The 15018-nt window shown below is 30.9% G+C and overlaps 1 protein-coding gene across 10 annotated transcripts in view; it reads left to right on the top strand.

Moving 5' to 3' along the window:
- The window catches only part of LOC100165138 (plasma membrane calcium-transporting ATPase 3), a 63036-nt gene extending 48394 nt beyond the window's left edge, over window positions 1-14642 (top strand). For 5 of the 10 annotated variants that reach the window (XM_008190142.3, XM_008190143.3, XM_008190140.3 and 2 more), the window contains one exon: window positions 13277-14642. In XM_008190142.3, the coding sequence (XP_008188364.1) occupies window positions 13277-13543 (267 nt within the window). In that variant the 3' untranslated portion in view covers window positions 13544-14642. Of the gene's footprint in view, window positions 1-2906; window positions 4314-8465; window positions 8960-13276 lie in introns of those variants that run through there. The other 5 variants (XM_008190147.3, XM_016808680.2, XM_008190146.3 and 2 more) reach the window with 3 other exon arrangements.
- Window positions 14643-15018: the final 376 nt, after the last annotated feature.

Here is a 15018-nt window from a genome sequence, read left to right as displayed (position 1 = left end):
TTGTCGATTTTTGCTGTGGAAATATTTGTACTATGGTAAAGTAATAGTAACGCGGCCATGATTGTACAGAGTGAATACAAGTCAAAAACTTTACATGTTTGTTGTATCACCGTAGCGTTGAAAACCTGTTGAAGTGCATATATTTACTAACTACCAGATAATTGGAGTTTAAAAGGGTTATTAATGATAACGATACATTATGTTATACATTTATAAGAATGGTTACCGTTTATACACAATATTAAGATGGTTCATTACACTGTATGCCTATACCTGAAAGTTTATGTGTCAATTTATTGTTTTATATATCAAAATATAAAAGTAGATAGATATACTAACTCGTCCGGGCATATTAACCATCTGTTTAATTGCCACTAATAAAGTAGTAATTATAATACACACGCATACTAATCAAATATTAAAGATAGCGTACGAAGTTCGGGGAGTTTGGAGTTGATGCATGTTTAATAATTTAATAATTTAATAATTAATATGTTTCTGTCGATATTATTACATTAACTTAAGTATTATAAGGCTGGAGTGTGAGTGCTCATGTGTGTGTATGTGTATGTGTGTGTGTGTGCGTGAAAAAGAGTTGATTTATATTTTGTCTGGTATTTTTGTGTGCAATCTTGGTCGTGTTTTACATAGTAGACGGGTCAATTGGCTTATCCCTTGATGTTTAAATTAATTTTAAAAAAAAAACTTAAATTATAATTATGATAATTTAGTAATGGCGTATTCAAGCGTTCTTTAAAAACGTAAAATTATCTAAAATCAATTTTCACTATCAAACATTTTCTACGAAATCCTGACACCTAATGCCACGCGCACTGATTTGTTCTTACTGAAACTGTCGTGATGTACGAAATCAAAAATGTATGATATGTAAGATCAAAACTGAACGTGGACTTGGCTAAGGCTTAACGCGCATGTGCTACATTGTCTATGACCTTTCGATAGGTTTCCGAGATTTTCATTTTAAAGTTAATACCTACACGTGATTTGCTTAACAATTACGATTTCAGAGGCAGTCCACGGGTTTGGTTGCATAATATTATGCGTGTGTCAAATTCACATCGTTGCTCACGACAGGCGATCGGGGAACCCAATCAGTAGCGTGTGTTGGCATGTGTACTCATTCTCGTTTTAAATACCCTAAAATTGAAATCGTACCAATAATGTCTTTTATATGATCTATTTGAGTACAATACAATAGGTTGATGATTACGACCATTGAAATAAGTAATAGTAGTTGTGGTAGTAGTAGTAGTATAGTACTAGTATAGTAGTCGAGAAAAAGTAATACAAATATACAAAATAATCATAGAATATATATTATATGTATATAACACATATATGTTTTCTATGATTATATAATATAGTACAGTTATTATGCATAACAATAATGACTATATTACATACTAATGCTGCTGCTACTGCTGACCCGATCCTTGATCCCTTTAGATTTATTTTTGAAGTTTTATTTTTGCACGGTGTGTTGTTTTTGTTTTTATTTTCTTTATACAGCTTTTGGTATCGGTTGTTGTCATTATTGTACTTGATAAGTGGCTTGCTCGGCTTTTTTATTTGTAAACTCTATATATTTATTTAATTCTTATTTTCCCACGCGCACTTTACGTCGCAGACAATGAATCAATTTCTTTCGTTCTAAACGCAATTTTCATACATTGTCAATCGCTGTCACGTTAAAGTGTGTGTGCGGAAGTTGTGTGTGCGTGTGTGTATGTGCGTGTATGCGTGTGTGTTTCTGCCTTTTAATGTCTTCTTTACATATTATTACCTATATAATACATATATATATTTATTATTCAACAAAACAATATACAATTATTTTCGTTATTATTATTATTATTATTAAATCGAAATATATATAGTAGTAGTGTTCAGGTATATATAACGTGAAAGCGCGTACGCGCGCGTGTGTGTGATGATATATATATTTATAATATAAATATATTTATTGATGGTAATGTGATAGGAGTTGAACGACGTGTTCGTTGTCGTTTTGCGTAATACACATACAATTATTATGGATTTATTCTTCAATATGTAATGATAATATTATATAAAATAAATTTACACATATTATTATTTGGTACAATATTCTGAGTTACGATATAAACATAATTGTTGATAAAAAATAATAATTAAAAAAAAATCCGGATGCCGCAGTATTTAATGCAACAAACGCCACCCGCACTTGAGGTAAGGGTATATATTAGTAAATCTAATATATATAGTATATGTATAATGATTATATTTTGTAATTATTATCGCTGGTGTCGCCGCTTAATATTACCTACTCAAAATTACTTAACACAATAATTTATTTTGTAATATATTCCGTTTAAGGAATCGGCCACGTCGTTAATAATAATAATAATACATAGTATTATATTATACCTATTATTAATTAGGTACGTTTAATAATAATAATAATAATAATAACGTTGTTTGGATTTTGATTTTTGTTCGGTGTTTATGTGTGTGTAAGTTTTGCGTGCGTGCGTGTATGTGTGTGTGTCGTGTGTGTGTGTGTTTAAGTTTTTGTGCGTGTTTGTATGATGAATGGGTGTGGATTTTTTTTTTAAATTACACGCGTGATTTCATGCTTTCATATAATTGTTGTATTTTCGAGATGATCAATATTATACGTAATGTTTTACAATTGGCTGCTCGATTTTGAGGTTTCCTCGAGGGACTTTTTTTTTTTTTCAGTGGAAAGCAAATTTCACTGCCGCTTATGCGATGAGTAATGCGAATAATGTGTGTGGATAATTTTTTTTTTTATATATATTGATTTTTTCTTTTGGTTTGCACTTAATTTTTTTTTCGATTACGTTGGATTTAAATTATTGTAACGCACACGTATTTCTTTTCAGAGAATGTGGCAAGGTCAAATGGTTTGACCGGTTGTTGTTGTTCGTCTCGGACACAAGGCACCACACACACGTTAATCGATAAATACCGCGATATTATTATTATTATTATTATTATTATTATTATTTAAATGTAAAATTATTATTATAATTAATTTTATAATACATAATAAATAATAATAGACGCGAAATATCTCTCTTGAAACTCAAACGCGATAATATTATTATTATTATTATTATTATTATTATTATACTTTACATTTATTGATTATTGTTAATATTTTTTTCACTCGGTCTAAAGCCGCCGCTGTTGGTGGTTTTTGTTGTTCTTGTTCTTCTTGTTCTTGTTATACTTGTAATAGTAGTTATGTATGGTTATTATTAATATTATTATGTCATCATCGTTATTGCGTTGATAGTATCACAGCGAATTTTACCTACCCTTCTTTGACGACGTCTTTAATTTTAGTAGTGTTTTTGCTGCAACGTCGTCAGAAAAAAATATCTGTGCATTTCTTTCAATTGCTCTTCTTATTCTTCATCTTTTTACACGCAAGGATGCGTTTGATTAATGTTTTTTATTCTTGAAATTTCCAAACTGTCGTTTAATACAACACACCATTAAATAATATGACAATCGCGATTGGTAGAAATATATAATATTAGACCTCTTTATCTCTTTAGTAGACATAGGTAATCCTTCATCGTAATATTTTATTCGCCAGCGTGTAGGGGCAAATAATAGCGAATTATTTGAACATGATTCGTGTACACTATCTCACCGAAGAGATAAAAACATCGACAAAATCCGAGATCATCTGCTTACCTAACCACGTGCACGTTAGTTTGTTTCAGTGCAACGATCGAAGTTCGAACCAAATATAGGTACTTACTAATTCTAGGTATACTCGCCCTAAATTGATTTCGAAAGTCCCGTGTCCAATCTCATTAGATTTAAAGTCGTTCTCGATGCTTAATCGTGACATTACGCACGTCGATGTCCACATATATTATTGCTTATGCAAGTATGTAAGACAATATGCATTTTTGGAATTTTCTGCGTCGTAAGCTAATGTTTACTTGTTCGAATAACGTAACTATATATTATTATGTCAGGCCGACTTATGAAGATACATCCTGACAATATTTCTATTTCGATAATGATACCGTTCGTTCCCTATTAATAGATGTAATGATAATCGTGAACCATTTGACCAATCGAGTGCCACCTAACAAAGCCATACACAATATAGGTTCTGCTATTTTATTGTGCGTATATACCTAAAACATACTAAGCTGCGATTGACATTTTCGGAAGAATTCGATTTAATGAACGTTGTAATTCCAAATACTTCTAGATGTTAAAAATATTTAATTGGTGTAAGTTGTTGTAACTAACGTGGGCTCAAATCCATATAACTATTATTTTAGTTATAATAAAAAATTAATATATACTTAACTAACGCTTTATTAATTATATTAATAACAAATGTTTTAAAATTTAAGAGATTATATTAATATGTTCTCGCTGCCAACGAATATTATTGATTATAACAATGATTATAATGACTTATAGTGGTGAGGAAGGGGAATAAATGGCTGTTTAGATTTTATGTACAATTTACTATTACTTATCTTCAAATGATAGTATTTACTATACTTATTATTATTATTATTATTATTATTATTATTATTATTAATTATTATTATTATTACATTATATTATATTATTGAATAGTTTTTATTGTTTGTCGATCTAGTCACCACCGCAGAGCATTATATAGTACTCTTCTTTATTTAGTGTTTACTTATACCGATTTTCAAATTAATTATAATTATATAGTGTAGATAAACGCTTGCTATTATATAATATAGTTGATTATTATATTATAGGTGGATTCCGTGAATAATTAATGAAACAATGTTTCTGTTTTATATTGAAAAAAATAAAAGTGCACAGCGATATTATTATCGTTAAGTTTATTTAAATGATATTATTTTAAATTTATACACCGTTTGATAATACAATACATTTATATAATATATATATATACATCAACAATTTATTGGTATATCGGCAACAAATGGATACAGACGAAATGAAGTGTGTCACAAACGGAAAATGCATATAATTTAAAACTGCAAGAGCAGCATCAACTGCAATGAGTGTCGAAGGAAATAACCGTCGCATGTATTAAAAACGGCAACTATATTACACATATACACTCCCAAGTATGTTAAATACAGTTAAACGTGTTTTGTTTCTAATAAGTTTACAGCAGCTCACTTACTTGTAATACTTTAAGAAATGGTACCTAGAAATTTAATTTTTTTTTTCTTAAAATTTTATCATGGAACATTTTTTTTAGCTAAAGGCCGTGCTAATTAAAACAGTTACCACAATAAATTCTTTGTTGAGTTTGTTTATAAACCTTACAATTTGCATAAATTAATATTTTTATGTTTTTTTTCCACACGGAAGACAACAATAGAACAAAATATTCTATTATTACGTTTATTTATTTTAACATCCATCATCGTTATGTTACATAATATGTGTGTCGTATGTGTGAGCGTGTGAGACAACGGTTAATTATTATTAGTGTTTTTAACAAAATAATTAATACTGTTTAGACATATTTTGTTTGTGTGCGTGTTTCAGGTTACTTATTACAATAATAATAATTATTAATTCCCTTAACGCGCGTGTGTACATGTCACGCATTGTTTATTTTGATTTAAAATTTAAACACAAACACACATCTATATGCATATTATTAATTACCAAATTATTTTACTGCAACACAGACAAAATATATTAAAATATTCGATCCTTTTAAGGCCTGTTTTAAATCAACGATTATCATACGTCCGCGTTTTGGTTCGTTTTTAAGTTCAGGCGCGCCGTCGATCCCTCGCCAGAGTGGCGGCGTGTAAATATCGCATTACCAAATTTATGTCCTTACAACTTATAATTATTTTAATAGATTAACCTAATTTTCGAGTGATGATTAAAAACAGGTATTAACCTAAATTAAATTCGTCATTTTTTTTTTGTAATTTTATATCTCGGATGAATGTCGTAAGTCTGCAGAGTAAAAAAAAAATATTATATTATTACCTACCTACCTACCTATTATTTTATAATATTATAGCCTCCGGAGGTTTTCACTGATCGGAGATTAATTACTAAAACAACACACGCGCGCATCGATCATATTATATTATATTACGGAACATTACTGCACGATAATAATTGTAAAATAAAATAGGTACCTATTAATTTCTTCTCTGCAAAACAATATTATTATATTTTAGTCGTTTTTATTTTTGTTTTTTTTTTTTTAAACTGAATCATGAAACAAGAAATACTTACTGTGTTGTCTTAATTTTTGTTTTCTCATATTTTCGTGCATGCAAATATTATTACTTACATATCATCAACCATCATCATATAATATATTATATATACATACAATGTATATACCTAATATATGTTTCATGTATACACACTATCCAACCGCCGCCGCAGCAGCACTAGAACATTTTGTTATTGTAGTAGATGTATTTAAAATTTCGTGTTTTTTCTTTTAAGAGTAATATTATTGCTATGTAATAATATACTTGTTGGTAGTGCTCATTTGATACATTTTAAACCGTACCGTAATTTGTTTTCTTCCCTCCCTCGCTTATTCTATATATCGTAGTGGTTGTTTTTACTTTATATCAAACGATTATTATTACAAATCCCATCGTTGTTACCTAAACCTGTCGTTGTTCGGTTTCCATTTTATTGATCCGTTCTGTATATTATTTGGTCTAAAAAACGTAATATCCGAATATTACAATAATATATACCTAACAGTTGTTCGTATAATATTATATATTAACACTATACATTATTGAAATATTAATTGATTAAATCTCCGTTGACGTGTTCTAGTTGCTCTTATTTGTATAATAATACAACAACAGTTATTGATCCTATCAAATTTATAAAGTAGTAAAATATTGCGTGAAAAGCTTTGTTTTTTTTTTATTAAGCGTGTACTTTACGATCCATATCTTTCGTTGTATTTGGTGTGTAATTGGTTTCGGCAATTTTTTTTTTAATAAGTAATTTATTGTCACAAAACCGATGATATAATAGTTATCATAATAGTAGTATATATTATATAGAGTTGTTTTATACTGATATATATATATATATAAATATAATAGTTTGTCGTAAACACATTTTTATGCTCAGTTGTCTATATTGGTAATACTTTTCTTCTTAATATTTTCTCAACTTTACTGTATTTGATTGACCGTATTTTTTTACTAACTTTATTTCAAAGATATAATAATTATCACAAATTCTCTATGTGGTGGTATATCATTACCCTATTATTTTTAATCTTTTTTTGTTGCTCTGATTTTACGGTGTTGCTGCTGCTACTCAAATTTTACTTTTATTATATTATAATATTATACTTGTTAATATTCTTTACTATATTTTCACTGTCGCTATACGTGTATATAATATGTATGTATATAATATATTATATACTACTAGGCGATCTGTCGTTGTTTCTATTTCTTCTACTACATAATATAGATACTTATTAGTTATTACCAAAAGAAACTATTTTTTGACTTTTTAAAGTCCTCTGTCGTTTTTTGCATACGAACCTAGGGGTACGTTTTATACGTAACCACACTGATTTGAAAAAATAATATAAAAATAGCAGTAGGTATATAAAATATAGTATAATGTGCGGACGAGCGTAGTGACGCGCGAGTGTGGTATGTGTGCGCATGTGTAATGTGTAGTATGTGAATATTGTATATTTTATTAAACGTTAAAACTATAATCCATTATTATTATTATTTTAATACTTATTATATACATGCATTTATTACAATCATAAACACTCAACAATACTATTTTTTTCGATTTCATTAAGTTCATTTCGATACGCCACGGAGTCTTGTATTTAATTATATAATTTCATCGATACTCCCGTACTACAGATCACTGCAGTATACATATACCATACATGCATACGCGTCATACTTGCAGTGTGCGACTGCACTAATGTGCTGTATATAATATTATGTTACACGTCATGTGACGATAGCATAATATTACTGTCGTGACTATGTGTTGTACGCGCCTGTCAGTGATCTAACGGTAATAGAAGAAACTTATAATATCGTGGTGCGGTATAGTGTGTTTCCGTTTATTGTAATATGATTTCGTCGAGATAACACTTCATAACAATGATATAACAACGATGCTCTACACAAAAAAATTAACTTGAATGTTATTATTATTCATCGCATTTTCGTATGTGCACTACACAAAATAAAACACGTATGGTGGTGATGCTGCTCTAAACTGAGTCTCCGCTGCTGTTGCTCTTTCCTCCCGTTTTCGTGCATAGTGTTGTTTATACTATATCAATGATACAATAACACTATGCATTGTTTTTCCATTCTTGTTCACTTTCAATAATAATTTACACAAACCCAATTTTTTTTTTTTTTTTTTGTGGCGATTATTGATTCTGTTCAAAGGTGGCCGTGAAGAATAATAAAATACAAGTTTGAACAAGACAACCGCCGACTCGACACACGCGCTCGACGTCACCGCAGGATCCCGTACATACCGATAAAACCGCGATCGCGCGCCCGCATGTGTGTGTCCCGCAGTAGCTAACGCCCCATGTACACACGTCCGTGCTGTGGCTGCTGCTTTTTTTACTACAGTATAACATTAAAATAGGTGTGATCGTCTAATTTTAACATAATAATATGATTACAGTTTAATTAAGGTTATTATTATTACTATTATTTATCTAGTTTTGTAGTAGGTAAAATCGTTCTCTTTCCTCGGCGACAATATTTATTATTAATTTATTATACTGTTGTATCGTATAATACATATTTTTAGACTTAAAGACGATTAGTTTGTTCGCGTGTATAGTGGAGTTGAGTGAAAAAAATCAGCAGAGGACTTGATATTTATATTTGATGTACAAATATAGGTATAATATGCAATATTATTATAATATATTATATTATAGTGTCACGTGTTCTCGTCGATGATGTTTTTTCTCTTTATTTTTTCGTCGTCGCAGTTATTATTATTATTATTATTATTATTATTATTGTTACGTATAACGTCATTACAATCATTATTCTCATATATTATAATAATATATATTATATTTAATGCGCGTAGATGCTATGTTTATTGAATACATTATACTTATTTATTGTGTTAAATATAATATGATACGATTAGGATATAATATTATTATTATGTGTATTCAAAATAGGTTAGTATAGTAAGGCAGGTATGCGTGTATTTCTACGACTTGTATAAGTACGCGATGTGCGCGTACCGAATATTATAAAGTTTAAATACGATTTTTGCTCATCGTCATCAGTCAGTCGTTCGACACGTCATTATCTCGTAATTAATGAAAGCATTTTTCATTATTATTATTATTATTATTTATTTATTTTTTTTTTTTTTTAGAATCGTTACGAATATTGTTATTTAGTATTACTAATTTATAACATAGTTTGTACGTATACCTAAATATTACATATAATATATTATATTTATATAGTCTTTAGTGTTATAATAGTATCGTTGTTGTTGTTGAGAATATTGTTACCTATACCTATGATGTAGGATAATATTTAATAATGTTGACGACGGTGTTTATTTTGTATAGTGTTGTTGCCGATGTTCAATACCTTTTTTTTTTAAATTTAATTTACACACGTCACACATTTACAAGACTCATATTTTTATTATAAACATTATTGCGATTACTATATTAAAATAATTATAGTATGTATAATTATATAGAAACAAATAATTTTTTTATTTTATTTTAAGCAACTGCGTTGTAGACGCGGTATAAATTACCACTCGACTCGGAAAAATAGTACAATACATAAAAAACCATTGCTTTACCAAATAATATTTTTAAATAATAAATAATATTACATCGCTAAATTACCTGCGACGAGCGCAATACGCAACGCGGACGTTCCCTTCCAATGTTATTATAATAATATTATATATCATTGCGCACCCCCCCCCCCTACTGACCATTGATTGTGACATTTATCCAGGCACGGCGATATGTCATTCATCATCAGGTCGACGCGCCCGCTCGTCGGCCGTACGAAATAATACTATTTTACGCTATTTTAATATATTTTTTACTAACAGCGCACAGCGTGTACGATTAATTTCTTTTTCATAGACGCTGGAGTTCAGTGGTTCCACGTATGGTGAACGCATATACAGGTAACACATGTTTGAAGCCTTTCCCTCCCGGAAACTATGCGCTATAACCTTTGCCATAGTTTACTCGCTTTCCCCTGAACACAGTCATACACCTTCACTGTGATGGTGCTTAGGACATTTGTATAGTGGTGTACCATAATGCCATGTCGACGGTGTATATTATTTTATCGTTTTGCGTATGGCCGGAATCCAAAAGTCTCCAACCCCATCCGCCGCTGATGATGTACGTATTACTGTCCGACTGTGCCCAAGACGCATATTATGCCAGAGATGAAGATTTCACACATGCGCGCGTATGATTGGTTTTTTCCCTTGAAACACTATTCTTAAAACCTCTATAAATATATACCATTCGCACTACTACTATCATTACTGTATTTCACTGCTACTATACTATATTGTATAGGTACTATATATATATATACTATATTGTATCTATATGTATATATTATCATGTGTATACCATTAATTCTACTATATTGTACTACTGTTGTTTACCGTTTACCATTATGTATTCTGTACTTAATATAATATTATTATAATGTGTAGCTGTCGCTTTGAACTATTGCTTTTGTTGCATGAATAACACTTGTCCGAGTATATTATTTATTATGTATACTTACGTAGTGCCCGCGGGGGGAAATATTTAAGTCGCCGCATTATGTAATGGTGCGTTGTGTCGTGTCGTAATGTACAACACTATACGATACGTCTTGACGTGTATATACGTAAGGTGTATCTGGACGGGGGAAGGGTGTTGACAATTATCATTATTTAAATTGTCAAATACTCCAGATACACCCTCGTATATCGAGTGCACAACTGATGTCGTTTTGCATGCTAATCAGTAATCACACGTCCGGCTCCCCGTCAGTTACAATTTGTCAGGTACTGTTCATGTCTCTCGATTGTAATAATGCTGCATATTACATTGATGACATAACAGCGTACGTAATTGTCGACGTGCAAATATAAAACATATTATATGTATATTGTATTTACACATACCTACCACCTTGGTGCGGGGGGCAACATGGACGATATTGTAGCCCTCCCGGCGGACAGGGCGCAAGATTAGGTCGGTAGAAACGTTCTATTGACGACACTTTTGCGAGGGATGGGTTATTGATGGTAAAAAAATCGTTGGGGAAATGTATTACACGTGTGGTGAAAGGAACTCCCCGCCCCCCACCCCGGGAGCATTGTTTGCAGCTATTTGCCGTGCCGGGTTTTTCAGCGTGTTCCATCATCATCTTCATCATAGTCATCAATGGATGACGATAATATACATATATAATATGTTTAACACATTACCTACTCTGTCATCTGATCATCCTCATCGTCATCATAATCGTGTCGTACACATTTCTACGTGCGACATTACATTCTTATATCCATGTATGCTATAAACTCGCAATTACGCCAGTACCTATTTATATTTATATATATATATATATATATACCTACACACACGCGCGTCACATATATTATTTAACTGTACATGTGTCATTATTCTACATATATATATTGTTCATATCACAGCAATGCGTGTTCTAATTATTCGCAATTAGTTGTCATTACGATTGCCTACAGTTCATTATACTATTTAACCATATAATATATTTTACGCTCATAACACGCATTGTATATTATATAATTATCATTACGATATTATTATTATATACAATATAATAATAATTACTACCGCTGCCGCTGCCGACGCCGCCGCTGATGCTGTTATTGACTTTTGATTTATTTACATTACAATTAACATTATAATATAACATAATCGTTTAATACCCATTCATCATATATCATCTCATAATCATCATCATTAATACCTATAATATAATTAATATATAATATTATCCTCACTCACCGCGGTATAACAGCCGTTGTACTGTATACATGATGTACGCGCAATGATACGTATATACGCGCATTATGTATATTATAACGATTTTCATTATTATTGCTCATATTGTAATGTAGTGATGATGATTAACATTTATTAATATTATACGTTTTGCGTACACACACACACCCGCATACGAGTGGTATTATTATTATATTATTATATAGGTACCTAGACATATTATATTATATTATCGTCGCGTTTGTGTATATTATATACCACAGCCTCGTTACATAATATATTGTATATAGTGGGTACGATATATAGTATGTAATATAATATAATCTATATACATATTTGTCACCAGTGTGCCGCGGATGTACAGGGCGTACGTTACGGGGACCAGCCGGCTTCCGTTTTTTTTTTAAGGCGGCGTAGCTTCCGGTTTTAATCAACCACCGATTATTGCTGTTTTAATTTCGAATTCGGTAAATCCTCGAGACACCCACGCCCTGTATATACTGCGCGTACGTCATATAATCACCATACTGACATTATTTTTTGTGCCTATATACCTACGTATAAATATATAACCACACGCTGATTATTTTATATTTTTGTTTACCTGCGTAGGCGCATTTATATAATATATTGTGATATATTATGTATGACATATTATTACAATAGAGCAGCTCGGTCGATTTTTTATAGTTTGTTTGTTTTTTTTTTTTAGAAATTTTATTCTTTTAAACATTAATCATATAATTATTACGCACAACGCGTAGAGCAAAACGCCGCGCGTCGTTATTCTATAATCGCATAATTTATTAATAATTAATAACCATCATATTATTATGAGTATATATTATATACTCGGTGTCTTATGCCGTGTCCACGCGTTGTACACAAAAGCCAAAACTCAACAGTACATATTGTTTAACAAAAAATACAAACACTGTTCTGTTTTGATTTGGCCGTATCACCGCATGGACATTGATATTAAAATATAATATAAAATATAATGCGTAAGTATGCGAAAAACGACGCACGCGATAATATTTTTGGTTTTTTTTCTTTTGGTTTATTTTTGTTTTCTTACCATCGTTATTATTAAAAAAAAAAACGTACACCTGAATACAATTTATTACGCAGTAATTATATATATATATATAAATGTTGTTTTTTTTCCGACAATTTCCACAGATACGAGTGGTTAACGCTTTCCGGCAGGGTCTGGACGCACGTTACGGCGAGTCGCTGGCCGAAGTGTTGCGCAAACAGCCGTGCTTCAGCAAGAGACTGTCTGCGGCGACGGGCGGCGGCGGCGGATCGTCATCCAAAACCGGCGGAGGCGGTGGCACCGGCACCGGCGGATCCATCGAATACGCTGACAGCGACAATGCGATTGGCGTCCCTCACATCGACGTCGAACGTCTTTCGTCGCACAGCCACACGGAAACGGCCGTGTAAATCATTTTTATTACTAATTATTATTATTATTATTTTACTTTTTCTTTTCGTCGCGCGAAAAACACGACATTTATACTTTATATACATTATAATATCGACTCGTTCGTCCCCCCCCCCTCCCGTGACATACCACACACGAGCTTTTCGACGTTTCTTGTAGTGAGTTTTTCGTTTTTTTTTCACAGTCGGTACATAATAATATAATTATATATCTACCGTCGAGCAGTTAACATTTTTTTATTTCCCTTTTCGTTTTGTTTAAGACATACAACCTACTTGAGCGTCAGTAAACATTTTATTTTCATCGAAATAATATTATAAGTCTAGCCCTCCGGATCCGGCCTCGTCGCGGGATAGACCACCTCTCCATAACTTCCTTCCGTTCCACTGCTGAATATTAATAATAAAAATAAATAAAATACTAAATAAAGTAGGCACGCCAACAAACGCGGTTGTTGTTTAATAATTAATATTCACATCACCTATATTTATATAATGCGATGGTATATTATATGCGTGTTGTATATTCATTATAAAATGTACGTATTGCTAATATTTTAATTTCAACTAAAAACTCGTCACGTGCCTTATACAAACAACAATAGTTATTGAATATTATTGAAATATTAAACGTATTACGTAAATTTATTATTATATACACGTATTATATTATTATTATCGTCACGTTATATATTAATATATTATATTTTCCGCGCGTCGCCGAAATATTGGACCGGTGTAGGAGGGTTAGCTTATATTGTTAACTCGTCATATACCTATATAGTTGTATCGTGAACGCGGATAATAAACAATTTATTTAAATCAAACCAATTATTTTACCATTCCGAATTGTCCGTCATCGTTTATTATGTTATTATTATTGTATCGATCAAGCGTTTGAACTCTCTCGTGTGTACATCGCAAAGTGCAAAATAAAAAAGAACCAAATTCCGTACGGTGATATAATTTTAATATTTTACTCTTTATTCCCCCCACGCCCTTCTTGACTCAATTCAACTTTAATATATATATTACGTTAAGTGTGTTGTGTGTTCCTTTCGCTAATTCTCGTATATGGCATTACCTACCAAAGCATCGTTAAAAAAAAATTAATAATAATAATAATAATAACAATAATAATGATATCAATAATAGCTGATTACGGAACATGATTTATAATAATATATACGCTATATATATATATGCTGCCGCCGACGTTGCATTTATCATAAATACATTTAAATACTAAACATTTTTTACTGTCGACGCATTGTAGAAACTCTCGAAATGTGTTCTCTTAAATACATAAATTATTACCTACTACTATATTATATTGTTAAAACACAATTTTATCGCATATATAATGTCGTGTACTTGTATACATAATATTATATATAAGTATCTATTAAAACATTTATTTCGTTTGTAATAATAAAAATAAAATAATAATATTTTAGACGTGTTTCGATCAAACA

Source organism: Acyrthosiphon pisum, chromosome X, assembly GCF_005508785.2.
Source record: "Acyrthosiphon pisum isolate AL4f chromosome X, pea_aphid_22Mar2018_4r6ur, whole genome shotgun sequence".
In the NCBI taxonomy this organism is placed as follows: Eukaryota; Metazoa; Arthropoda; class Insecta; order Hemiptera; family Aphididae; genus Acyrthosiphon; species Acyrthosiphon pisum.
This window is presented reverse-complemented; position numbering and strand designations above follow the sequence as displayed.